Source organism: Giraffa tippelskirchi, chromosome 10 (genome assembly GCF_054371585.1).
Source record: "Giraffa tippelskirchi isolate mGirTip1 chromosome 10, T2T-mGirTip1v1.2.pri, whole genome shotgun sequence".
NCBI lineage: Eukaryota > Metazoa > Chordata > Mammalia > Artiodactyla > Giraffidae > Giraffa > Giraffa tippelskirchi.
Window position 1 is genome coordinate 159,594,043 of NC_137284.1, and position 27,170 is coordinate 159,621,212.

Below are 27,170 nucleotides of genomic sequence, written 5' to 3' on the forward strand. Positions count from 1 at the left end.
ATGAATGCAATTGTGCAGTAGTTTGAATATTCTTTGGCATTGCCCTTCTTTGGGATTGGAAAGAAAACTGACCTTTTTCAGTCCTGTGGCCACTGCTGAGTTTTCCAGATTTGCTGGCATATTGAGTGCAGCACTTTCATAGCATCATCTTTTAGGATTTGAAATAGCTCAGCTGGAATTCTATCACCTTCATTAGCTTTGTTCATAGTGATTCTTCCTAAGGCCCACTTGGCTTTGCACTCCAGGATGTCTGGCTCTAGGTGAGTGATCACACCATCATGGTTATCTGGGTCGTGAGGATCTTTTTTGTATAGTTCTTCTGTGTAGTCTTGGCACCTCTTCTTAATATCTTCTGCTTCTGTTAGGTCCATACTGTTTCTGTCATTTATTGAGCCCATCTTTGCAAGAAATGTTCCCTTGGTATCTCTCATTTTCTTGAAAAGATCTCTAGTCTTTCCCATTCTATTGTTTTCCTCTATTTCTTTGCATTGATCAATGAGGAAGGCTTTCTTATCTCTCCTTGCTATTCATTGAAACTCTGCATTCAGATGGGAATATCTTTCCTTTTCTCCTTTGCCTTTCACTTCTCTTCTTTTTCTCAGCTATTTGTAAGGCCTCCTTATACACCCATTGTTGTACATTGTTAGAAATACACCTAATTTTTGCATATTAATTTTGTATCCTTCAGCTTTACTGAATTGATTTAATCGTTCTCACTTTCTTTTTTTTTGGTGGAGTCTTTAGGATTTTCCCTGTGTAGTGTCATGTCATCTACAAACAGGGACCCTTTTACTTCTTCTTTTCTGACTTGGAGGGCTTTATTGCTTTATTTCTTTTCCTTGTGCGGTTGCTCTAGCTAGCACTTCCAGTGCTGTATAGTATAAAAATGGAGAGAGTGGGCATCCTGTCTTGTTCCTGATCTTGGCGTGGAAGTTTAGCTAGGAGCTTTTCACCTTTGAGCATCAGGTTAGCCGTGGGCTTGTCTTACGTGGCCTTTCGTATGCTGAGGAAGGTTCCCTCTATGCCTGTTTTGTTGAGAGCTTTTGCTTTTGGCTACTGTCGGTGGTGCTGCCGTGACCGTTCGTGGACTGGTCTCTGGGTGGATGTGTGCGCCCAGAGAGGGTTCGTCAGAGCTTGATCCGGAGACAGAGGCCAGGGGCGAGGACTTGCTGAGAAGCCAGGAGGGGCTCGCTCCCTGCTCTGGCCCAAGCCTGTGGTCACTCTCGGGGTTACCTTCGTGAGAGTTGACCCGCAGGTGTATTCTCCCCTGAAGACAGCGAAAGTCTGAGTTCCTGACCCCACAAAGGTGTCTGAGTTCTTTCCTATAATCCTTATAATTCTTATGTATCCTGTCATCAACTGCATATGAACTCGTCTGTGCAGAAATCACTCCTACATGTAATCTCCTGTGATTCTGTGGGTACAGTGACCTAGGAGAACAGACACTGCAGTGAGGAGATGCAGAGTCAGCTTGGTCCAGGGCTCGGAATGGGTGGTCAGGGCCCGCTGCCTTGATTCCTGATCCTGAAGACGTCAGGGGTGCACCTGCCCAGACATCTCTGAGGTCCCTAGCCCTGGCATCTGTGGTTGTAGCCAACCTTGTTGACAGAAGTGAGGGGCATGCAGGGACCACCCTGCTTCTCTAGGGGCCTCTGCTGCCTCTCCTGAAAGCCAAAGGCCTTGGACTTGGTTGTCCGCTCAGAGCCTGGGCTCCTGTCTGGAGAGCTGGCAAGGGCTCTGGCCACTGGTGGCTGGGTGCTGGCCTCCTGGCTTCCTGTCGTCCAGGTGTGGCAGGAAGGTGCTGTCCACGTCCTGTGTGTGGTGTATACCCTGTCCAGGGAGGAGACGCCACAGCCCCGCTGGGTATACAGCCCTAATGGAATGGGCAGGGTCTCTTAGGAACTCGGTCTTGGAGGGTCCTAAGCTTTCACACTCTGCCTACGTCTTCTTTTTTATTTTTCAGTATTTACATGTTTATTTGGCTGCATCAGGTCTTAGCACGTGGACCTTCCGTCATGGCGTACTGACTCTCCAGCTCTTGTATGCAGGCTTCGTTAGTCTGCAGCTTGTGGGATCTTAGTTCCCTGACCAGGGATCGAATCTGTGCCCCCTGCATTGTAAGTGGGGAGTCTTAACTGCTGGACCACCAGGGAGGTCCCTGCCTATGTCTTCTGAAGCCCACCCGTCTACCCCCCTGACCCCAGCTCCTAGGACTGTTCTAGGTGAGCAAAGGTGTTTAATAAACACTTGGAAACTGCTTGGAGAATTTCTTTTTTTAATAAATTTATTTATTTTAGTTGGGGGCTAATTACTTTACAATATTGTAGTGGTTTTTGCCATACATTGACATGAATCAGCCATGGGCTTACATGTGTTCCCCATCCTGAACCCCCCCTCCCACCTCTCTCCCCATCTCATCCCTCTGGGTCATCCTATTGCCCCAGCCCTGAGCATTTGTCTCATGCATCGAACCTGGAATGGTGTTCTGTTTCACATATGATAATATACATGTTTCAATGCTATTCTCTCAGAACGTCCCACCCTCACCTTCTCCCTCAGAGTCCATAAGACTGTTCTATGCATCTGTGTCTCTTATTCTGTCTCGCATATAGGGTTATCGTTACCATCTTTCAAATTCCATATATATGCATTAGTATACTGTATTGGTGTTTTTCTTTCTGGCTTACTTCACTCTGTATAATGGGCTCCAGTTTCATCCATCTCAATAGAACTGATTCAAATGTATTCTTTTTAATGGCTGAGTAATATTCCATTGTGTATATGTACCACAGCTTCCTTATCCATTCGTCTGCTGATGGACATCTAGGTTGCTTCCATGTCCTGGCTATTGTAAACAGTGCTGCGATGAACATTGGGGTACACGTGTCTCTTTCAATTCTGGTTTCCTCGGTGTGTATGCCCAGCAGTGGGATTGCTGGGTCATATGGCAGTTCTATTCCCAGTTTTTTAAGGAATCTCCACACTGTTCTCCATAGTGGCTGTACTAGTTTGCATTCCCACCAACAGTGTAAGAGGGTTCCCTTTTCTCCACACCCTCTCCAGCAGTTATTGCTTGTAGACTTTTGGATAGCAGCCATTCTGACTGGTGTGAAATGGTACCTCATTGTGGTTTTGATTTGCATTTCTCTAATAATGAGTGATGTTGAGCATCTTTTCATGTGTTTGTTAGCCATCTGTATGTCTTCTTTGGAGAAATGTCTGTTTAGTTCTTTGGCCCATTTTTTGATTGGGTCGTTTATTTTTCTGGAATTCAGCTGCAGGAGTTGCTTGTATATTTTTGAGACTGCTTGGAGAATTTAAGCAGTGTTCTCACAGCTCGCTGTATTCAGACATCACTGGAAAGCAATTGAAGTTGTTTACACACCTTGGGCTCTTAGCCAGGATGGCCGTGACCCCGGCGCAATCTACCCGTCACGCTAGAGGACACATTCCCCACTTCACGCTGGCTCCCTGGCCCTCACCTGGCCAAGGGCTCTGAGTCATTGCATGTTCACGACGATGGCCCTTTTAACCAAGAGAGACCCAACCACAGAGCCAGGGTTTTGCAAGAATCCACGTCTGCTGATCATTCATATACGGGGTCTCCTCAATCTTGCCTTCCATCAAGAATGACAGTCCGGAACTTCTCCGGCTCTAGAGACAGAGCCGTCACCAGGGCACGGGGCCCTCCCCCCGACGCCTCTGCTCTAGGAAGGCATCTGTTCTGGCTCCTCTTGAGCCAGGACTTGGGAAAGTCACTTCGCCGGGCTTTCTTAGTGGTGAAGAGGGAAGATGCGCCTCTATTATCCTGCGCTGGGTTGGGCTTGGGGGTGGATGTGAAGTGATAATGCTGAGCTCCAGCCAGAAAAGAGGTCCATCTGGCCATCACTCTGATTGTCCCGTGACCAGCTTGTTTGTTTCTGCTGGACGTTGTCTTGGCGCACAGGTCCACCCAGCATTGCCCCTACTCATCTTCTGTTGTCCACGATGGAGTGGATGCTGTTACAAAGGCAGTGTCAAGTGCTTCCAGTTTTTAGGAGGTGAGACAGCAAACTGCAGTCTGAGAAGCTTCAGCGACACTTCTGCCAAAGCACCTTGGTTCTGTGAACTGAATGGAGGGGTCCGAGAGAAAGCTAGAGGAACTTTGGTTGTTGGCTGAAATGTCGGCCATAAGGAACTTCCCTGATGGCTCAGATGGTAAAGAATCTGCCTGCAGTGCAGGAGACCTGGGTTCAATCCCTGGGTTGGGAAGATCCCTGGAGAAGATAATGGCAACCCACTGCAGTATTCTTGCCTGGAGAATCCCACGGGCAGAGGAGCCTGGCGGGTTACAGTCCATGCAAATAGTCAGACACAACTGAGCAACTATCACTTTCACTTTTTAGCTGTAATAGAGGCTTCAAGTTCAATGAACTGAATTAGGAAAAAAATATAAGTTACTGAGTGTAATGCCCTCGATGTCCCATGACATTTTCTTAAAACTTTGGCATCCCCCCACCTCCATAAAGTGCACTAAGATGGCAAAAAACACATGAACACATAAAACAGAGGTATTAAGTGTGAATATTTTCAAGAAGAATTACGTTTGTTTCAATGACTTATCTTTTGTGGACCTGGATATTTATGGTTGTGATTATAGACCAAAACACTGAGAAAGTCAAATTTCCAATGAATAAAACCTTTTTTGTGATTGCCCTAGAAAGACAAATGCTTCTTGATAGTCTTAAAAAACTGCTCTGTCTTTCTGGAAGACAGCTGGAAACCCTGCTCTTTGGTGGGGAGGCCAGACCACCTCCCAGGTGAAAGACTTGAATCTCAGTGTCACCAAGAAGGTGGCTGAGGATTTAGGGTCAGACACACAAGTTCATTTCCCTGGAACGCTGGGAGCCAAGCTGGAAGGCACAGTGTGGATGCTTTATTGTAAAATGACAGCGGAGATGCGGGAAAGCAACACTGACTCAGAGCTCTCTGCAGTCAGCAGCTCTTCCGGACGAAGCTATGCAAATACGCTAAACCGGCTCTTTAATTTTGACGCTCCTTGAGGCTTTGGCAGTCTCAGAACCACTGACTCTGGGGAAAATTCCTGACTTTCGGCCCCGGCCCCGGCCCCGGAAGTCTCGGGAGGGTGGAGCCCGTCAGGTGTGGGCTGCAGTGTGGGGCCTGCTCTGCAGCGGCAGGACGGCTTCCATGACTGCACCCGTCTGCTGTCAAAGAGGAAGTCTTATCTTCACTTACTAAATACACAAGGGCTGGGATTTCCACTTGGCAAATGCTGCTGTTTACCTGAAGGCTGCTTCTCCCTGAACTCAGGTAAAGTTCATCTGCAGCTATTCCCAGAGACAGGCCGCCCGCCGATGCCCACGACTCTGCCCTCAGCAGAAGGACGCTCCCGCGCCGCCTGGACGAGGAGGGTCAGCCATCTGATGGAGGAGGCCCCTGGGACCTCGCCTCAGGGAGGCCAGACCTCCACCCTCCCTCCGTCTTTGTAGATTCTGGAGCCTGCATCCCTGCCGGGCTTGTAAAGCCAGGCGTTTATTGGAATTTGTGACCAGGTTTCCCCTCGGCGTCACAGACTGTTTAATTGTATTTCTTACACATGTGCCTTTCAGCCAAGTTCGGGTAGGCTGTATTTTAAGTAGAGCTGAGGTGAATAATCCAGATTTCTAAAACATACCTGAATGCAGATTTTTGAGAAATTTTTGTTTTCTGTTGGCGTGTAGTTGATTTACAGTGCCATGGCAGTCTCCCATTTGCTCTTGGAAGACGGGCGACGAGGTGCCTGTAAGCTGTGAGATCTCCAGCCACTTACCTGTGAGTCTGTTAACCCGACAAGGCCTCAGAACAAGGCGTGACACACCCACACGTGTACACACACACACGCATGCACATGCAAACCCTGGCAAGGAACAGCATGCACTTTCCTCAGTCAACACACACTTTCCTCAGCCAACACACGTGCCCACATACACCCCGGTGCAGGCTTGTCCCCCAAGGCCGGGCCCTCGGGACGCTGAGCCCGCAGGCCGTCTGACCCTATGGACAGCCCGGCTCACTGCCTGGATTTGCCTTCTAGCATCTCTGGCTGTGGTGAAAAAGGAAATTCTCTTAGAGGACAAGCACCGGTCACTTCTGAGGACTTCTGGAAAATGTGCTTCAGCTTCTGAGCAGCTGTGGTGTGGCTGTATGGTGGGGTCAGGGCAGGGCCCATGGTGGGGGCGGGGCATGGCACATCATGGGGCTGCAGAGCCAACAATGGGAGTGGGGCAGGGCCCACGGTGGGGGCGGGGCAGGGCCCGTGGTGGGGGTGGGGCGGGGCCCATGGGGGTGGAGTGGGGTGAGCGGGTAGGAGCCCTGCCCTATGTCTTAAGGTCCAGGTCTTGTCCTCCTTGTTTGAGGCAGGGAGCCCGGAGACTCAGGAATGGGACTGAGTCACACAGTCCCCTGTTGGCCCAAGAGTCATCCTTGGTCTTCCCCTGGGCTACTCTCACTTTGAAAATTTCTGCTCTTCTTGGTCAAGTCCTGCATGCAATGATCTCGTTTTCAGTCTTAAGTCAGACCTGCACGTGGGCTTCTGGGTGGAATTTGGATTTTCGCCTGCTTGGCCTTGCTTCATTTTAGACAGTTCCTGCCAAGGTTTGCCAATAAGGATGCGATGGAGGTGGGCGGGGCCTGGCACTCCTGCCCAGGTTGTCCTGGGCATGCGGCATCTGCGCTGCAGAGGCCGGCTCGTCCTCAGAATGGCATTGAGCCGTGCTGGTTCTCACTCCTCTCTCGGTAAGGCTTTGACTGCCTTTGGTTCCTGGCCGGCCCCAGGGCAGGTGACGCACCAGCCCCGGAGAAAAACCCTTTCCACTACCATGCCTGCCTGTGTGCCCTGGAGGTCTCAGCCCGGCGGGCACCCACCCTCACGGGCAGGTACCATCCTTTCAGCTTTGAGAAAAATCATTTGTTTTTATTCCTTCAAGAGCTTCACCTTGAAACTGAAAGAGTATTTCCCATCCCCATCTACAGATTCTTACTGTCCCATCCGGGTTAACACTCCGCCTCATGGGATGACAAGCAGGCAGAACAATTTATTACCATCATTTCTATGTCCATTCCGCTTTCCATTTTGATATTAAATTATCTGCCACAAAGTGGGAGGAATTATGGTCTGTGGGCCTTTCCCTTCTCCCTGCTCTTTATGTGGACAGGCTGCTGGGAAGAACACCCCTTCTCAACCAGAGGATGTGGTGGGTCAGGAAGTCGGAGGGTCACACCTCGGAGCCACTTTCTGCTTCTCCATCAGCCAGTATTTGCCTTGTGTCTGCCCGGAGGAGGCGTGGGGGTGGATGGCCCTTGGTGTGGACCACACGAAGCTTCCAGTCTACTCCAGGAACACAGGAGCCAGGCATGCTGAGCAGCGATGCTGTCGAGGGTGGAAGGACCTCTGGCAGCTGGGACGTGGGGACAGGTGTCCTGGAGCCATGGGCGGGGTTTCCCAGAAGGATGGTCAGCACAGCCCTGAGCTGGGTGGTGGCCGGAGCGGGAGGAGGATGTTAGAAGAGGGGAATCCAGGGCGTGAGCCTGGAGCCCTAGCCAGGGGCCCCTCCGGGCTGAACAGACAAGTGAACGCCCCAGGCTTGCGGATGGGAAGACGGAGGGCCGGAAACCTCTCATCGTGGACCCACTGCTTCGAATCTCACTCAAGAGATGAGGCTGATGACGTGAGATGTCCTTGGAGGTGAGGGCATTTGAGTTTATCTAGAGGGACTGCTCATGGCCACCCCGAGAGGAGCTGTCACACTTGGACCCCCTTCTGGGTCGCGGCTGTGCAGGGGTGGACTTGGGGCCTCTGGAGCTCAGAGGAGCCGCGTGAGCCCTGTTCTTTGTCCCCGACATGCGGGCTCTGTTTTACGCGTGCGTGGGTTGGAGGTCTTTGCTGGGTCCTTGCTGACAGAATGTTGGACAGAAGGCGCTACACTTAGTTCAGAGGCCTCTTTCTTTTAGGCGGGCGGCTTTGGGAGGCTTCCCCTCCCCCACATCCAGACACCGGCCAGGTCCTGGAGCAAGTTGAGGGCGTCCAGAGGTAGCCGTCCACTGGCAGTGGCTTAGAACGGCCCCCCAGTTGCCACCCCGGGCTTGGCCGAGGTCACTCATTCTTTCAGGACGGCACCAGGCCATCTGGGTCAGCGGAAGGGTGTTGGTCCCGGAGCCACCTTGTCCTTGGGCTGGTTGTTTCGGCCGTCTGCCTACATTTCCCCAAAACCAGTGTCGGGGTTCTTCTAGGAATTAAAGTGATCCTGAAAACCTCTTAGCTGGGGGCCTTGAGTATTAGCCTTCAACAGGTAGGTGTTAGTTATAATTCTTCAGTTCTTAAAGCAGCTCTGAGATAGTCTTTATTATCCTCATTTTATAGATGAAGACGACGGGGCTCAGAGAGGTGGAGGGATCTACCCAGGGTCACATAGCGCGGGAATCTGTGTTTGGGTCCCTGACGCTCAGCGGTCTTGGTCTTGTTTCCAGGCTCCTCTATGCGTTCTGCAGCCCGGCACCTCTTTCCGAGCATCTGAGCATCTCAGCCTCGTGCCCCTTGCCCCTCTCTCCCTGGCACCTCTCCCCCTTTGCTGTCCCCGGGGACCACTGATCTGTGGTTTGAGGTCTTTGCTGCCGATTCTGAGTGCGAGTCCCTTCTCTCTCACTGGCTCAGCTTCCTCCTGGATGAACCGGAAGTGACCACAGGGGCTGATTCCTGGGTCACCAAATGATCACAGGACATCAGTGTCCAAGGATGGAGTCCAAGGTGAGGGAGACCCTGGGCTTGCAGGTGCCTCCTTGTGGGCACTCAGCATGGGAGGGTCGGGCTCCAGGAAACACGGAGGATTAGAAGGCTCAACTTCCAGGCAGCATCACCAAGGGAGGTCTAACTGGTCAGTGTGCTTCTAGCAGGACTGAAGCAGCTCGTCATCAGAGACCCAAGGGCCCCTGGGGTGCCCGGAGCCTGTTGTGCACAGCTGTGCAGACCTCCTAGGCCCTGAGATCTAGGGCTCCTCTCTCCCAGGGCAGGGAGGAATCCAGGAGGAGACAGAGCATTTTAAATGACCTCATCTGCTACCCACTCTCAGGCTCCAAAGACAAAGCTGACGTCAGCTCATATTTGCAATCATTTTTCCTCTTTCCTGCAAAACGGCCCCTGCTGCTGGGAGAGCATTTGGCAGCCGGCCCCGTCGTGGGCTTGCCAAGGCACAGTTCCATCCCTGGGAACATTTCTCAAGTGCCCACCAAGGGGGCGGGAAGGCCGCGGCTCCCCAGCAAGGATCTCTGATAGGGCTGGGGCCTCTCCAGGCCCGGGTCTCAGGGGGCACCTGGTGCTGCTCCCCCAGACCTGGAGAAGCATGGAAGAGCTGGGTCTTCTCTGACCCTGGAAAGGGCCCTTGGGGTGAGGGGAGGATCGCTGCCAGCTTGTCTGCTGGCGGAGCTGAGACTGCGGTCATGCCCTCTGAGCAGGCATGTTTTGGCACGGACCCTGGGGAGGAGGCCGGGAAGGGTGGGGGGCAGGAGACCCAGGGTCCCCCCAGTGTGGATGGTGGAGCTCAGTGTCTTCTGGCCGGGAGGGCGAGGCAGAGAGGCAAGCGGCCGCGTCGGAGTTTACAGAAAATCCACCTCCTGAGGGATCGCTCCAATTTTGTAAGTGCATTTCCACTGCAGAGCAGCCCCCTGCAGACCCATAAATAGTGAGCTGTGAAATGTCTCTCTGTTGCCAGGTCGCTGTCCCCAACGCACGCAGTGGAGAGGGGGCCCGGGCCTGTCCAACCGGTAGGTGCGTCCTCAGTCCCCACCTTCTCGGGGTCCTGGGGGAGCTCCTGTCCCCTCCTCTGTCCAGGCCACCCTTCCCCAGGCTCCTGACTTCACCCCAACATAAGGGCTGCACACAGGTGTTCGGGTTACACTGCAAGCTCAGGTGTTCCTGCAGGAAAGACAGCCACCCGTTGGCCCACAAGTGTTTACGGGTAGGTCCGTGGCAGGACCTACCCGCTCAGAGGGCATGACCATGAGCTCAGCTGCTCTACTGGCCAAGCCTGACAGCAATGCCCACGAGGGCCCTTTCCCTGGAACATGGAACATTCAAGATGCTGCCTCATGAGGAAGCATTATGAGCACAGGCTTGCAATTGTGCTTCTCATCTTCATTCGGAATCCATGGGAACAGTGCCCACCGAGACCAGCACAGGGGACCTTGGGGGCCGATGTTTACTCAGTGGGAAGAATATGGAACTTTCTTATCTGGTCTCCCGTCCTGAGGCCAAGGAGATGCGCCCCACCCACCAGGGGCAGCCCCAGCTCTATCGATTGATGACTCAGCCTTTACAGGTGGCGAACGTCTGCTCTGCTGCAAGCATCCAGACTCAGCCCCGCGGACACATCCCACTGCACACGCGCCCATGACGGCCCTCCTTCCCACGGCCCCATCTTCGTCCTGAACGTGATTTCAGCGGTACAGATTCCTGGACTGTAGAATTCTGTTTGCAGTTTAAAAAGTGAAACACAAACTTCCACTTGCAAATGAACTGGGGTTTAGCACGCTGATAAATAACACAGGTCACCGCCCTGCCTTTCTGGAAGGCCACCACCCGCGTGGATTCAGGCAGAGGGCCAGGCAGCGAGATGCTCCTCCTCAGGGCTGACCCCAATCCTGACGGGTAGCTGTCCCTTCACGGGTCCCAGTTCAGACGGCAGGACCCCTGAGTCTGTGGCCTCTGGCCTTCCCGTGTCTCTGCATGAGCTTGACTTAGCAGGTGCAAGAAAACCCACAGGCCAGTGAGCTGGGCCCCAGGCCCATACTCTGAATCCCCTCGCCTGGATGCTTAGCATCTCGTCCGGGAAGAGGGCCGCCGGCCCCTGCCCCTCAGGTCCTGTGAGGGTTCTGTGAGAGCTGCCGGTGAAGGTGGGGAGGAAGCAGGCAGGTGTCTCATGGCCGCCGGGTCCATCTGCACCAGGTTCTGGAGTTGCACGTCCCTGGAAGCCCTGTGTGACCGCAGAGGCCGCCTCTCCAGGGGTCGCTGGCCCTGGGCCCCAGGCCGCCCCTCCGCCACCCCTCACCCTCACATGGGCCTCCTCAGTCTCATGGGTCAGTGTTTCCATGCGACCGCCTCGCTGGGTTTTTGATGTGCTTTCTTTGTTTCCTGGGGCTTTGTGAGGAGAGAAGACACTTTGTAAAAGTCTTTTAAATAACCTGAAATACTTCAAAGTCAGTTCTCGGTTTTCCACCTTTATCTGGAGAGGTCCATGGCCATGGCTGGCTTCTCATGGAGACGGCGGGGCGGCCCAGCCTCAGTGAGCCCGGCCTGATGTGGCCACAGACTGAGACGGTCAGGAGGCCTCCCCACCTGCCCACAGGACGTGGAGGGTGGCCTCCCATGTCCCCCTACCCCTGCACCACTTCAGGCCACTCACCACCCCAGACCCGGCCCCAGTTGTGCACTGGCGGCCCCAGGCCGTCCATGCACTGGGGTGGCCTCGTGGATCTGGGGCTCACAGGGACACGGGGCTCACAGGGGCCCCCCAGACGCCTCCTGGCCTCGCCCCTCCACTGGGGGTCTCTACACAGCGGCTCTGACATGCCCTTCGACCCCAGGCACCCACCGAGGACTTGCTTCGGCAAACAAGAGCGATTCCGGGGCTGCCGACTCCTGGACTCGCCCCATCTGGCCCTGCGGGCAGTGGCCATTCCTCTGGAGCCCTGGTCCAGACCCTCATTCCCCGGGGTGTGCCTTTCTCAGCAGAAAAGGCAAACTTCTCACTGAGCGGGTGGGTGAGTGAACCTCCAGACCGGCGGGGTCAGGGGGCTGTCTTCCTGCTTCCCCCAAGGCGGTGGCCCTGAGGTCCCCTCGGGAAGGGTTAGGGTGCTGCGGCCCCAGGTCCCCTCATACAGCTCCTTCCCCTTGTCCTCTCTGTGTCCCCGACCCTGAGGAGGCAGCCTGGCCTTCATGCTGCTTGGCCCTGGGCCCCTTGCCTTCCTCCCTCCTCCAGCTCCATGTGGGCACCCTCCCGCACCCCGATTAACCAGGTTTAATTGTCGGGTGCAGCCTCAGGCTAGAGATGCCCACCATGGTGCTTAAATGAGCACAGGAGTTATTCCTATCACATGCAGAGGCCTGGAAGGCTCTGCTTCCCCAGGACTTATGTGAGCTTCTGGTCTGTCTGGTCCAGGCTCATTTGCAACAACACTCCGGCCACAGAGGAGGGGACAGGAGAAAACGAGATGTGATGGCCGTGAAGGTGGGGACAGGGCTGCAAGGCCACTTCCCTTCACGTTCCACAGGGGAGAGTCCTGCTTGCTCAGACTGAGCTCTGGGGAGGGGACATGTGGCCTCCACTGAGGCTGGGGCCGGGAGGCCCTGCGTGAAGGGAAGGGAGGTGGTATTGGGCACGACCGAGGCTCCAGCACCGTGGTCCTCGCCTCTGGTCTTTCCTGCAGGCACCCTGTTCCCACAGGGATTTTCCCAGAGTGCCTTGTGCAGTGGGGGAGGGGGGATGCTCGGGAAGGCTGTTCACTGTCTCGCTTCTGCTGGCAACTGTGGTCACAGGATCTGGCCTGATCGTCCAGAGGAAAGCTGGCCACCGCGGTTTCTTGTGGCCCCCGCAGGATTCCCAGGCCTTCTCCTGGGGGTTGGAGGAGGCCAAATGGTGGGTGTCCCTCTCAGCCTGTGTTTCCGATGCTTGGACATGGTGCTGTGGTTCAGTCCTGGCAAGGACCTGGAGTGGGCAGCCCCCAGGCTGCGTCCTGACCTCCGTCACAAGCCCCGCCACCCTCAGTCTCCTCAGCATTGTCCACGGCTCTCTTCCCACCCGCACTGCTAGGGCTCGGGCCTAGGGGCCCTACAGCCAACGTCCTGACAGCCTCTGCTTGCACCTCTTCACCCAGACCCAGCTCCCGGGCCCCCAGCTTTCAGCCTCACCAGGGGAAAATGTCGGCGCCTTTCCAGAAAGGTCGAAGGATCCGTCCCCCTGGAGGGAGGCCGTGGTGCCGTGCTGGTGTGAGTGCCCTGGGGAGGGGCCAGGTGAGGGTGTGGGGCAGTGTCCGTGTGGGAGGTGGTCCCAGGGGTCAGGAGCGAGCGAGGAGCAGGGGGTGCTGTGTACAGGAGAACGGAGCCCCCCCAGAAGCAGGCCCTTGGGCTCCGCTCTGTGAGGCAGCGATGCCCCTGGAGTTGCCTCTCCGTGGGGAGGGGGGTGGGCCTCTGCCCACAGCTGTCCTCCCCCGGCCGGAGGGGGCTGCCTCTGGGGGTGTCGCAGAAGAGCCAGAGGACCAGAGCAGGGAGCCCTCGGAAGGCGGCGAGTAGCATGGAGCTGTCCAACAGCCTGGATAGAGTCAGGCCGCCCGAGAAACTCCCCCCACTCCTCCGCCAAAGACAGCGTCCACACGCCCCGCGAGAACCGTCACCCAGACACCGACGCCAGTCAAGAGCACCTGCCACGCTGTGCTGGCTGTGTTTCATGCCTTTCAGAGGATTCTGCATCTGGTTTCCCGTGTGTAGATGCTGTTTTCCAGGGAAAACTCATAACCCTACCCTCTCCTTGTCTCCCTCCCACCCAGGGCAGAGCGCAGGCGATGGGCTCCCAAGACCAGGGTCCTTTATGATCCGAGGGGGGACTTCCCACCGAAACTCAGAACATGGCATTTTCACTCTAGTGTGTAACTTCAACGCAAGGAACATTTCCCCTCGGTCGACAGGGGACCCTGAACGTGGATTCACAGAGAATTAAACCTCTGGTCTGAAGGGAACAGTCTTGACACAGTCATTGTCATATGACATTTTAAAATGTCCTAACGTTTTAAAAACTTTTATTTGTATTTGATAATCAACCTGGGAATACAGCCCGGAAGACTAAATTATGGCTTCAGGAGTGAATGCCAGCGTTAGTGTTCCTGACAGTGTGAAATAACATCTGCAAAGCGGTAGAGAGAGCACAGCGGAGGGAGGGGGAGGTCTCCTTGCTTCCCCTGCCCCTGGTCTGTAGAGTGGACGTCAAGAGACACCTTGACAGCTGGCAGAAGGAACAAAGTGTATTACCTGAACCTATAGACTTGAGTAAGAGGAGAGCTAAAACTATTGAATAGTAACATAGCTCCTGGGACTTCCCTGGTGGTGCAGTGGATAAGAGTCTGCCTACCAATGCAGGGGATGCGGGTTCGATCCCTGGTCCAGGAAGACCCCACGTGCAGCAGAGCAACTGTGCCTGTGCACCACAGCTACTGAAGCTGAGCGCCCTAGAGCCCGTGCTCCGCAGCAATAGAAGCCGCCACGGTGAGACGCCCCTGCACCGCAGGGAGGGGTAGCCCCAGCTCGCCCGGCTAGAGAAGATCCCCGTGCAGCGATGAGCACCCAGAAAGAAAGAAAGTGAAGTCGCTCAGTTCTGTCCAACTCTTTGCGACCCCATAGACTGCAGCCTGCCAGGCTCCTCCATCCATGGGATTCTCCAGGCAAGGATACTGGAGTGGGTTGTCATTCCCTTCTCCAGGGGATCTTCCCAATCCAGGGGTCAAACCCTGGTCTCCCACGCTGCAGGCAGACTCTTTATCATCTGAGCCACCAGGGAAGCCCCCAAAAACACCCCCAAAACAAACCAGCGTAGCTACGACATGACTGGGGTTTCTTGAGAAGCAGTGAGTGAGGGGCCCTTTGCTTGTCTTGAGGGGCCCCCACAGAGAGTTTCTAAAGCTGAAAACTTGAAGGAATAGAGGCTGTCCTACTGGACAGACAAGGCTGTGCTGTTCACAAACACGCTCAGAAGTGTCCGTCGTGCAGCTTCGAGGGAAAGCTATTTCCAGCTCGTGTTATCTGGGGGGGCTGGGGGTGGAGGTGTCCAGCCCCGGCTGTGCTTTCGGCTGCGGAGGCAGCTTCCACCTGCGCTGAGGATCTGTGTCCCTGAGATGAACCGGCGCTGAAAAGTGTGACCCGACCCTCCTCCTCCTGCAGGGTCCCTTGGATTGGGCAACCACATCCCAGGTCAGAGGTCAACAAACCTGGCTGGCCACTCATTTTTAGGTGACTGTTGAATTGAGTGGTTTTTCCATTTTTAGATGATTGGAAAAAAATCAAAAGGTGAAAAATAACCCATGACATGTGAAAATTATACGAAATTCAAATTTCAGTCACTAAATCACATTTTATTGCAAAAAAAAAATTCAGAAGGTTCTAAGAGGCAAAACTTGAATTTGCTGCAGGCTGGCCACCCTTTTTACGCTGTTTACACTGTCTGAGGTATTATAAACAACACAGGGATGATTTAAAGTGTAGGGAGGATGTGCACAGGTTATATGCAAATTCTGTGCCATTTTATGTGAGAGACTGGAGCATCCTTGGGTATTGGTACCCACGGGAGTCCTGGGTTCAGTGCCCCCTGCAGATACCGGGCGACGACTGCTTGCCATCTGCCCTTCCCGGGACAGGTTTGCCCACGTGCTCCTTAGGGGTGGGCATCCGCTTGGCTGTCCCCAGCAGAAGGATTCATTCATTCGTTCCTGTATGCCTTCATCCTGCAAATGTTTAATGAGCACTGACGTCGTGAGAGGATCCACCCCCTGGGGATGTTGGTGCCACAAAGGTATGAAAGATGTGTTTCCTCCTCAAGAAGAGCGGGTCTGAACTAGCCATTCAAGCCCCCTCTGTCTCAGACTGGGGCCCTTCCTGCAATTCCCCCACCGTCCGCTGTCATCAAGCCTGGGGTCCCCAGGGGATCAGCAGCGTGAGTTCAGTCTGAATTCAGCTTTTCCAAAGAGAGGTATTCCTCTAGAGGTGGAGTGGGTCCCATTTTCCTCTGAGGACCTCAGAGAGAGGCCCGGATGTTGCTGGACGGGGCAGCCTCGTGGGTCCCAGGCTGTGTCTCACCTACCGAGGAGTCCCTGAGGGCCTGAAATAGACCAGCCAAAGAGCCCCCATGGCCTCAGCCCCTCTCCAAAGCAGGTCTGACTTGGTTTACAAATATTTTGTGGAGTTGTTCATGCACAGATGGGGAGAATGGAGGGCCCAGAATTAATGAACCGATTTTGCGGGCAAAGTTCTCCAGAAGGTGCAGCGTGAGGGCTACGATCTGATGGGGGTTTGGTGAGCTCGACCAGAAGGGTCGGCCAGGATGGAGTGGGGTTTCCAGCTGCTGCAGGCTGTCTTCCCACCGCCTGGAGGAGGGCCGCCCCTGGGGGCAGGCGGGCTTTGAAAACGACTCGTCCTCCACCCAGTCCCGTCCCACATCCCACCTCCGTCCCACCTCCGTCGTGGTCCGGAGGTCATCTTCCTGAAGCCAGCGCCCCCCGGACTGCGCACGGCCTCCATCATTCTCCGGCCCCCCGATGGAAGGAGTAATGAAATAAACGTGCCTCCGTCCGCCGTGTCTGCTCTTGGTGGGGTGAAGGAGAGGGGCCTGTCTTCACGCACAGGCAGCGTCGCGTGTGTGAAGGGGCGCCCAGAGCCTGGGTTTCAGCGCTACCTCCGCCCGCTTCCTCACACGCCTCCCCTTCCCCGGGGCTGATCTAGGCCCCCGCTCTGCCCCAGACGCGCCCCGACTTTGCACTGAGCTCAGCACCCGTGTCCCTCCGCCTTCCCGGTTCTCCAGGACCCGGCACGGCGCCGCCCCTTCCGCTGCGTCCTCGCCCTGGGGCTTCGGGGGCCGGCCCGCCCGGCGGGGCTGCGCAGGGGGCGTTCGGGGGCTTGCTTCCCCGCAGCGGAGGCCGCCCGGCGTGGGGGGCTGGCTCGCACGTGTCCGCTCGCTCGCGGCGCTTCCTCGCCCCCGATGGTTGGGTTTAGTCGCGTGCTCTGGGTTAGAGGCTGGAACAACCCAAGTGGAGCCTCTCCCAGGCCCGGGGGCTGAAGCCCAAGCTTCGGGTGTGGGCGGGGCGGGCTCCTCCCGAGGCCTCCCTGCTCCTCTCCTCGTGTCCTCACAGCACCCCCCTCCGGGTGCCTGTGTCCCGATCTCTTACAAGGACGCCAGTCAGATTAGACCAGGGCCCACCCGCAAGACCTTATTCACCTTAATCACCTCTTTTAAGGCGCCGTCTCCAAATGCAGTCACATGCTGAATGAAGCCCAGGGGTTAGGACTCTGACATATGAATTGGGGGCAGGGGTGCACAGTTCAACTCACAACAAATTCTGAAAAGAAATGAAATTAAAGTTATTATTTGAAGAAATATCCTTAAGGCCAGTAAGTTTTTTTAAAAATTAATTTATTTGTTTTAATTGGAGGCTAATTACTTTACAGTATTGTAGTGGTTTTGCCATACATTGACATGAATCAGCCATGGGTTTACATGTGTCCCCATCCTGAACCCCTTCCCATCTCCCTCCCCATCCCATCCCTCTGGGTCATCCCAGTGCACTGGCCCTGAGCACCCTGTCTCATGCATCGAACCTGGACTGATGATCTGTTTCACATATGGTAATATACATGTTTCAATGCTATTCTCTCAGATCATCCCACCCTCGCCTTCTCCCACAGAGTCCAAAAGACTGTTTTATGCATCTGTGTCTCTTTTGCTGTCTCGCATATAGGGTCATCGTTACCATCTTTCTAAATTCCATATATATGCGTTAATATACTGTATTGGTGTTTTTCTTTCTGACTTCCTTCACTCTGTATAATAGGCTCCAGTTTCATCCACCTTGTTAGAACTGATTAAAATGCATTCTTTTTAATTGCTGAGTAATATTACGTTGTGTACATATACACAAAGGCCAAAAAGTTAAAAAAAAATCACTCAGACGGATACTAAGCATCTCATCATTCACGAAATGCTGCGTTTTGGAGAATTATTAGAAGGGTAACATCGAGCCCTATGTGCCTTAGACGATATGGTCCAGAATGCTTAAAATGCCAATTTTTTTTTTTAAGACAAGAATGGATACAAGCATGACCTGAAGCAAGCCCATCGGAGGCAAGTCAACCTCCCAGCACCCTGTTGGGGTGTCCGGCCTCCAACGACTGGGGAAACAGGTGAGCACACCGGCTGCCTGGGAGGAGATGGGCAGGGAGGCAGCAGCTCTTGCCTCAGGTCTCGGATGACAGGGACTTTGGCCGGGGGCCTGGGCGCCTGGTCTCCCGTCTTTCCTGCACCCCCACCTCCCGTCTGGTTGGCTGTGGAGTCCTGACCCTCCCCAGCGGGGAGACTGGGTGGCGTTGCCCCCAGCACTTCAGCTGGTCTCTGCCCCTCCTGGGCAGCCAGAGGCCACTCACGGGTGGACCGATGCTCCTTCTCTCCACTCCCCACAGACTGGCACTCCTCTTAATCCGTTTTCAGTATTTCTGGACAATCAGCACAGGTTCGGTGTTGCCGAATTACAGCTACCCCCTCCCCAGACCGGAATCCAGGAGTGTGTTTGTCCAGAACGGTCGCCGAGTCCCAAGGAGTGAAAATCTTTTGAAGAGTAGTATTGGATACACTCTCTCAGCTGGCAACTGCCTATGTTTTATTTACAGCTTCGCATTTCCTTAGTTCCGAGGATAATGTTATTTTTGTCCTGAAAATTCAGCCTTCCTATTAATAACAAATGTAGACCCGTGGCCATATCCTGCCGCCATATCCTGCCGCCGTTTCGTGCTCAGATCGATGGCGGATGCTGCTTCTGCTGTATGTGTGTGTCCTTTTTTTTTTTTTTTTTTTACTGAGAAAACATTTTGTTTCACTGTGTCTAGTACTCTTTAGGTATGATTTGTCCAGAGTGCTTGAAATGGGTCCCGATAGCTTTTCATCCCCCTGCTTTGGTTATCACCAAACACAGATGACTCACAGGAATTTTAGTCCAGTTTTTAGAGGCAGAATTTTGGAGGTTAAAGAAGATGTTAAGACTGGGGGCTTTTGCAGCCTCATCGCAGAGATGAAAAGGAGGAAGAGAGCTTAGAGGCTGAAGGTCCTCTGTGAGTTAGCAGCACAGTCAGTGCTGGAACGCCGGGACCCTCTTCTTGGTGGGACATTTCCTCTTTGTTGATGCTTCCTTGACTAAAGCATGGATTCATGGAGTTGGCCATCCTGCAGCTTGGAGTCTGCTCTGTGGACTGTCCGAGATGTTAAGTGATGCAGAGCCAGGGCATTGAGAGGGAATTGTTTGCATGACCTGGATGTCCGACCGCCTGGTCGTCCTGGTGGCGAATCGCAGCGCCTTCATTTTCCGATTGGTTCGCCCAGAGTCACTTTCATCCGGTAATTGCCCGGCTGCCCGTGCTGTTATTGGTATTGGCGTCTCATGCGTGCACAGGGCTGGAACTGATTGGCTGAACTGCTGGATCAAGCCAGAAACAGACAACTATACTTGAAGAATCCAATTAGACATTTAGGGAAACAGCAGTTCCCCCCACCACGTCTCCCCGCCCCAAAGTCTCTCTTTGTACGATTCAGATAGGAAGCAATCTTGGAAGCATCTGAAAATATGCATAAGCCCACCGCTGCTCCCTGGAGCGAGGGAGTATCGATCTCGCACTGCTTCTATTGATTTAGTGTCACCTCTGTGATTTAATCGTGTTTTCTTTCCTCTCTGTTTGCAGTCTTTCTTCTATTGTCTGCCACAAGCAGCCAAGGCCTTTCAGCCGCTGAGCTGGTCAAAATAACTTTGTTTTCCATTTGCATTGTTTTCAAGAAATGATCAAACCACCCAGGGTGGGACATTGGTGGCTGGTGTTTCGAGGGGTGTATGATGTGTGCGGGACGCCCGAGTCTCGGCCTTGAAGTCCCAGCCGCAGAGCTGGTGAGGGTCTCGGCCATGGGGGCAGGGGCGGCTTCCCCTTCAGCACCCAGGGGAGCGCTTGCTTCGTGGACGAGGCCCTCCTCACCCCTCCTCCTCCCCTAAGAGCCGAGGAGTTTGCCGCGTCAGAGCTGGGCCGTAGAAGCCATGGTCAAGGTGGCTGCTCGCTTGGAGTGAGGAGTGGTCCCAGGGAAGACTGTGGGATGTGCTTTGTTTTAGAGTAGCTTTGATCACTGGGGTGACTCTTGTGCTTGGTGCCAGCGTGGCAGCCCCGAGGGGCAGCAGACACAGGGGGGACTGCTGCGGGCAGCGTGGAGGCCCTGGCCGTCCGTGGGTCCCAGCCGGCTGTCCCCGAGTTGTGCTATCTGTCCCTGTCTGGGCAGAAGATCCCAAGACACGCACATGCGTGTTGTGTGGAGGGGATGACAGTCTTCTCTGGAATCCCCCCAACTCGAGAGCTTTGCTTTAAGATTTTAAAACAGGGGCTTTTTCCTTTTTTTAGAGGAAGGTTTTCCTTTATTTTTTCAGAAGTGATAGACATAGATAGAGAGGCAGACAGGGAGAGAGGGGGGATGAGAGAGAGAGGCAGGGAGGGAGAAATAGCGACCTTGTTCTAATCGGCGGTCTCCGTGAATGTTGGCAAGGACCGGCCTGGGGGCCCAGACCCTGGTGGGTCCTCCTTCCCTGGGGCCGAGACTGAGGTTCCCTGGGCTCTGCGTCTGCCCTGAATGTGCTCAGGTCTCTGTTTCCCTTCAGACCGAACCCTCTGCCTTCCCCTCCTTCTTCATCCAAGAAGATCGGGATGAAATGTCACCTCCAACTTGACTGAACATTGTAGCCCCAAACTCAGGAGATAGTGGAGGATGGAGGAGCCTGGTGAGCTGCTGCTGTCCATGAGGTCACAGAGAGTCAGACATGACTTAGCAACCCAACAACAACAACTAGACCTTCTAGATGTTAAGAATCACTTAGTAAAACAAGGTGCCTGAAAGAAGGCATGAAAATGGCACTTACTGTTTAGTTAGTATGGCTGAAGCCCTGCACATTATTAAGCCCATGGGAGTGATCCTAGTAGTTTCCATGAGTGATTGTAGGGTTCAGTTCATTCATTACCGTACAGAAGAAGGTAAATAAATGTGCCAGACATTCAAGAAGCTGAGGGAGGGACAGAGACAACAAGCATGGACACAAAGCAAGAAAAGCAGGGAAAGCAGACGACAGGCAGAAATTAACACGTGAGAAAACAGAGGGCACCAAAAGGGGCTGTGAACCCGTGAGCAGAGGGCACCAAAAGGGGCTGTGAACCCGTGAGCAGAGGGCACCAAAAGGGGCTGTGAACCCGTGAGCAGAGGGCCACCAAAAGGGGCTGTGAACCTGTGAGCTGGCTGTTTGGGAAGAAATGACAAAAACAAAGACATCCAAAGAATGAAATAAAAAGAAATAAAATGCATAGCATTAGAAAATACAAGTATATAGTATTAGAAAAGCAGATCTGAGCATGGAGATGTCGTTATTATGAGTAAACCCGAGGGTGAATATGACCGTAATGTAATTCTCTGCTTGTAAATGTGTGGATTTTTCACACCCTAAATTGTTTTCTGGGAGAATACAGATACGCAAGACAGGCTCAATAAGAGGTCTAAAGCATGGATGGATTGATGTCCTGGGAATAGATTGTTCATGTTGTTAAAAGGATTACTCTCAAACTGGAAACATAAGTCTGAGAGTTTTCGTGGCAAATTCTTTTAAACTTCCAGGGAAGGGATAGTTTTCTTTAATAGATTATCGTTTTCAGAGCAGTTTTAGGTCACAGCAAACCTGAAGGGGACATGCGGAGATTTCCCATGTGCCGCTGCCCCACCCATGCATTTGTTGCTGTTGTTCAGCCTAGTGACTCAAAGAGTCGTGTCCAACTCTTTGCGACCCCATGGACTGCATCACACCAGGCTCCTCTGTCCTTCACTATCTCCCTGAGTTTGCTCAAGCTCATGTCCATTAAGTCGGTGATGCCATCCAGCCATCTCATCCTCCGTCGTCCCCTTCTCCTCCTGCCTTCAATCTTTCCCAGCATCAGGGTCTTTTCCTATGAGTCAGCTCTTCGCATGAGGTGGCCAAAGGATTGGAGCTTCAGTTTCAGTCCTTCCAATGAATATTCAGGGTTAATTTCCTTTAGGATTGACTGGTTTGCTCTCCTTGTAGTCCAAGGGACTCTCAAGAGTCTTCTCCAGCACCACAGTTCAAAAGCATTAACCACTCACGCATAACCTCACGCATTACCAACTTCCCCCAGCACCCAGCAGAAGGTTTTTTTGTTTGTGTGTGTGTTTTTAACCAAGGTTGAATCTACACTGATAACATTATCACCCAAAGTCCATAGTTTACATCAAGGTTCACTCTGGTGTTGAACACTCTGTGGGTCTGCACGTGTATCCATTATGATATCATATGGAGTGGTTCCACTGCCCTAAAAATCCTCTGTGCTTATCTGCTTATTCCCCTGCCACCAATCCTGGCCACCACTCACCGCTTTGCTGTCTGCTGAGTTTTGCCTTTTCCAGGATGTCATGTGGCTGGGATCACAGTGTGTAACCTTTTGCAGACAGGCTTCTGTTGCTCAGTCATCAACATTTAAATTTCCTCCACGTCTCTCTATGGCTTGACAGCTCATTTCTTTTTAGTGCTGAATAATGTTCCATTGGGCTTCCCTGGTGGCTCAGATGGTAAAGAATCTGCCTGCAATGCTGGAGACCTGGGTTTGATCCCTGGGTCAGGAAGATCCCCTGGAGAAGGGAATGGCAACCCATTCCAGTACGCTTGCCTGGAGAATCCTATGGACAGAGGAGCCTGGAGGGCTGCAGTCCATGGGGTCGAAAAGAGTCGGGCACAACTGAGTGATTTTCACACTTGGCAACAATCCATTGTCTAGATACACCACAGTTTATTTATCCACTGAAGGACATCTTTGTTGTGTCCAGGATTTGGCAATTAAGAATAAAATGACTATAACCATTCATGTGCACATTTTTGCAGGGACGTAAGTTTTCAGCTCCTTTGGGTAAGTAACAAGGAGAATGATTGCTGGATTATATGGTAAGAGTATGTTTAGTTTTGTAAGAAATAAATTGAAAGAGGCTAAATTGAAATTGCTACTGAGACTATTAAGATAGTTTGTACTCAATAGGCTAGTTACAGTGCAAAACATTAACCTATAGGTGTTCTGCCTGTTTGCAGCAACTGGTTGGAAAATTTAAGGGTAGAAAATATCATATTCATTATATGAACTGCCTTGGAATAAATTTAAGAAATTAATAAATTTAAGAAGCATACAGAACATCCTATAACAAACAACCAGAACATTTTCATTTAATGAAATGGAAAGGTACACCATGTTCCCAAATGTAAAAAATCATTATTATAAAGATATAGTTTTCTCATGATTAATTAAAAATAAAATATAACTCAAACAGAAACAGACTCACAGACATGGGAAAAAACTTACAGTTACCAGAGGGGAAAGTGAAGTGAAGTGAAGTGAATGTCGCTCAGTCGTGTCCAAACACTGCAGTGGGTTGTCATTTCCTCCTCCAGGGGATTTTCCTAACTCAGGGATCAGATCCAGATCTCCTGCATTGCAGGCAGACTCCCCTGCAAAAGGGGAGAGGGGAAGGGATAGATTAGGAGTATGAAATTAACAGATACAAACTACTATACATAGAATAGATAAACGACAATCATTTACTGTATGGCACACGGAACTATATTCAACATTTTGCAATAACCTATAGTGGAAAATGACCTGAAAAAATATGTATGTACATAACTGAATATATATAGTTTCATATATGTAAAAAACTGGACCACTTTTTGCTGTACACCTGAAAGAGCACAATATTGTTCAATTAAAAAAAATACCTATACCTGTTTGCAACAACTAGCCGGAAAATTTATTAAAAATAAAGCACTTCAACTAAAATAATATGTCAATTAAAAAAATACTATATGTCAATTAAAAAAATATAATGTAATCTCAACCAAAATCATGTAAGGATATTTTTGGAACTTGACCAAGTAATTCTAAATTAAAGAAATAACAAATAAGTGGGAATAGAGAAAGATTTTTAGAAAAGCATATTAATAGTATATTTGCTGTCCCAGATTAAAAGTATTGTGAAGACATATTGAATCCAACAGTGTGAAAATAGTAAATCAATAGGGAAAAAAGAAAACTGAGAAATAGATGCAATATTTAAAAATAAGCTAGTATATAATAAAACGTGCATTTCACATTAGTGGGGAAAGAGTAAGTTATTCATGAAAGGTGCTGGGACACCATGTCACTACTCAGAGAAGAAGAATTTGGGTTATACTTCCTATCAGACATCAAAATAGACTTCATGTGGATTAAATAATTCCATGAGAGAAAAAAATGAATCGGGAAAAAATAGAGCAGCATTTTTCCGATCTTAGAAAGGAGAGGACCCTATAAAGACAAAGACTGAGGTTTGACTATATTAAATTTTAAATATCCGCAAATTAAAAATAGTATTTCAAGTTAAAATGCAAACAAAATGTACTGGGAAAAATTCACACTCACAGACAAAGAGGTAAAATTCTTAAATACAAAAATCCCTATGAGGATCCAGAAGAAAAAGTTGAACATCCAAGGAGAACAGTGTGCAAATGACATCGATAGACTATTCACTGAAGCAAGACAAATTGCCAGTGGGAGTAAGTAAAGTATTCAACTCCACTAGCAGTTAAATAATTAACAGTATAATTAAAACAATAGCTTTTAATGATCAAATTGGCAGGGATAAAATACTGAGATAACAACCGGCCCCGACTGGCAAAAGACCGAGTGACACAAGCTCTTGCATCAACATGTGAGGAAATTTGTGCAATTTTCTGGAAGCACTTTTACTACTTTTAATCAAGCTTCTTAATACTTAAACCACTTGACCTAGCAATAAACCTCTCCCAGGAATTTATCCTAAAAATAATTTAAAAAAGCTTCATGCCATAATTTTTATTTCAATGTCATAAATTGTCCCAAAAGATTGGAGAAAACATCAATAGCTAAAATGGGAGATTGTCCAATAAAAAAGCCCTATTTATATAATGTGATACCACAGTCATAAGCAGGAAGAATATCTAACGAGTTGGAAAGTTTGCATCATGTAATAAGTGACAGAAAGGATGCTACTTATAAGAAATCTCCCAAGTCCAATAACGTAACATAAACATTCTGTAGGTATAAGTCCATAAAACAGTTATTGTTTGACTCTATTGTGCAATTAGGGGAGATTGAAAGCTACCTTTGTGTATATTCCGAATTTTGTGCAATGAACATGTATTACTTTATAATTGGGGGGAAAAAGGGAGTACCGTGAGGCTGAAGGAAGGGCTTTGCAGACTTAGGGGAGGAAGGAAGTGTTCAAGAGGGCGCCAGCTACCTGGCGTGCCTTCAGGGGTCTGCGTCCACAGGACCAGCATCCCGACGGGGAAGCACGCTTGCAGGTGTATCCTCGGCATCCCTGCTGGGCCGTGTGTTGTGCGGGTGCTGAATGCGGGCCCTCCCTTGCGGAAGAGGGGTTTCTGGGGTGGGGGGCTTTGGGGGAGCATCCCCTCCCCTCCCCCTGTTCCCAGCCCTGTTGTGGATCCATTTGGGGCTCAAGGGAGCTGGCTAGTCCCCTCTAGAGGGTCAGAGACGCCCTAGTCAAAATTTTTTAACCTTGGATCTTGTGAAGGCCTGGGATCCTATGATGTCGTTTAATAGCTCCTCCTCCAGAGCTGCAGAAAGCCTGGAGGCAGGAGAGGTCCGAGCTGACTTCCCCTCAGGACAGGCGTTTGTTCCATCACACCCTGAACTCTTTGCTCTGCAGTTGCACGCTTTGAACGGAAGTGTCACACTTACGGAGCTGTGTTTCTCAACATGGCATCCAGGGATTCCAAGTCAGAATCGAACTCCTCGGAGGCGGAGGTGTCTCTTCTTCAGCCCTGTCCCTGCTTGTCCCCAGCCCCTCCCCTGCCTCTCCCACCACGGCCTCCGCTCTGCCCAGAGCCGGGTGTTCCCAGCCCACCTCTCCTGTAACATGCATCTAAAGACTGCTACTGTGTTTGTTTTGCCAGGATATCTTTTACAGCACAAAGATAATAATAATAATTTAACGAATTTGCTGGGTGCTGACGTTGAGACAGGCATTGTGATCTACATAATTATCTCAGCTAGAGAAAGTGTCTAAATTATCCATCGAGTCGGTGATGCCATCCAACCATCTCATCCACTGTCGTCCCCTTCTCCTCTTGCCCTCAATCTTTCCCAGCATCAGAGCCTTTTCCAGTGAGTCAGCTCTTTGCATCAGGTGGCCAAAATATTGGAGCTTCAGCTTCAGCATCAGTCCTTCCAATGAATATTCAGGGTTGATTTCCTTTAGGATGGACTGGTTTGACCTCCTTGCAGTCCGAGGGACTCTCAAGGGTCTTCTCCAGCACCACAGTTCGAAAGCATCAATTCTTCAGCGCTCGGCCTTCTTTATGGTCCAACTCTCACATCTGTACATGACTACTGGAAAAACCATAGCTTTGACTATACGGACCTCTGTCAGCAAAGTGATGTCTCTGCTTTTTAATACCTTGTCTAGGTTTGTCATAGCTTTCCTCCCAAGGAGCAAGCATCTTTTAATTTCATGGCTACAGACACTGTCCGCAGTGATTTTGGAGCTCAAGGAAATAAAGTCTGCCACTGTTTCTAATTTTTCCCCATCTATTTGCCATGAAGTGATGGGACTGGATGCCATGATTCTAGTTTTTTGAATGTGGCTTGCTTCAGAGTTGGCCTCAAAAGTGTCCAGATCTGGACTCAATATGCTGAATTTGGTTCCAGCTGGAGTCTGAATATTAAATCCTATGGAGGTAGCCCAAACTCGTGTTATTTTTATTGTATTTTTCAGATCTGTCACATTGGTAATACACGCTCTTGGTCTTCTTCTCATGTACTAAATTACATCTCCTCCAGCTTACACCACATGGTTGGTTGAGTTTAGCATTTGTATTCATGTTGGATAAATTCCATCTTATTAGTTTTGCTATATAGCTAGACTCTTTATTTAAAAATTTTTTAATCCAGTCATTTGAATATTGTTGTTGTTCGGTTGCTAAGTTGTGTCTGACCCCTTGTGACCCCATGGACTGTAGCCTGCTAAGTTCCTCTGCCCATGAGATTTCCCAGGCAAGAATACTGGAGTGGGTTGCCATTTCCTTCTTCAGGGGATCTTCCTGACCCAGGAATTGAACCCACGTCTCCTGCACTGGCAGGTGGAATCTCCACCATGAGCCACCAGGGAGGCCCTTTGAATATTAAATGCATCTTAAGGTTTATATCAGCCTCAAACCCGGGCCTCCCACGTGGCGGGTGAGAATTCTACCAGTGAACCACCAATGCCTCAGCGAGAGACTTGCTATAC

The 27,170-nt window shown here is 51.3% G+C and overlaps 1 protein-coding gene across 17 annotated transcripts; it reads left to right on the forward strand.

Moving 5' to 3' along the window:
- The first annotated feature begins 6,320 nt into the window (after positions 1–6,320).
- LOC145524493 (uncharacterized) lies at positions 6,321–13,761 on the forward strand. 17 transcript variants are annotated; one of them, XR_014067577.1, is made up of 9 exons: positions 6,321–6,774; positions 7,289–7,723; positions 8,506–8,782; positions 9,744–9,795; positions 11,614–11,790; positions 12,189–12,257; positions 12,566–12,665; positions 12,904–13,015; positions 13,573–13,761. XR_014067577.1 is itself a non-coding variant. In XM_081536825.1 (9 exons), exons 4-9 carry the CDS (start codon positions 8,744–8,746, stop codon positions 13,740–13,742), a joined length of 615 nt encoding a protein of 204 aa, XP_081392951.1. In that variant the 5' UTR covers positions 6,780–6,915; positions 7,289–7,723; positions 8,148–8,327; positions 8,506–8,743; the 3' UTR covers positions 13,743–13,761. The 17 variants fall into 17 exon arrangements, 7 of the variants coding, with proteins under 7 accessions (XP_081392955.1, XP_081392954.1, XP_081392952.1 ...); XM_081536825.1 differs by lacking the exons at positions 6,321–6,774; positions 12,566–12,665 and adding exons at positions 6,780–6,915; positions 8,148–8,327 and having other exon boundaries at positions 11,614–11,786; XM_081536829.1 differs by lacking the exon at positions 12,566–12,665 and having other exon boundaries at positions 7,194–7,723.
- The last annotated feature ends 13,409 nt before the right edge of the window (positions 13,762–27,170 follow it).

Bases quoted from the DNA above. Each gene is read 5' to 3' on its own strand.
- LOC145524493 (XM_081536826.1), top strand. From the start codon at position 8,744: ATGATCACAGGACATCAGTGTCCAAGGATGGAGTCCAAG. The intron at 8,783-9,743 runs GTGAGGGAGACC...CTCTGTTGCCAG, and splicing joins GTCCAAGGATGGAGTCCAAG to GTCGCTGTCCCCAACGCACG. The intron at 11,787-12,188 runs GTGGGTGAGTGA...TGTCTGGTCCAG, and splicing joins GCAAACTTCTCACTGAGCGG to GCTCATTTGCAACAACACTC.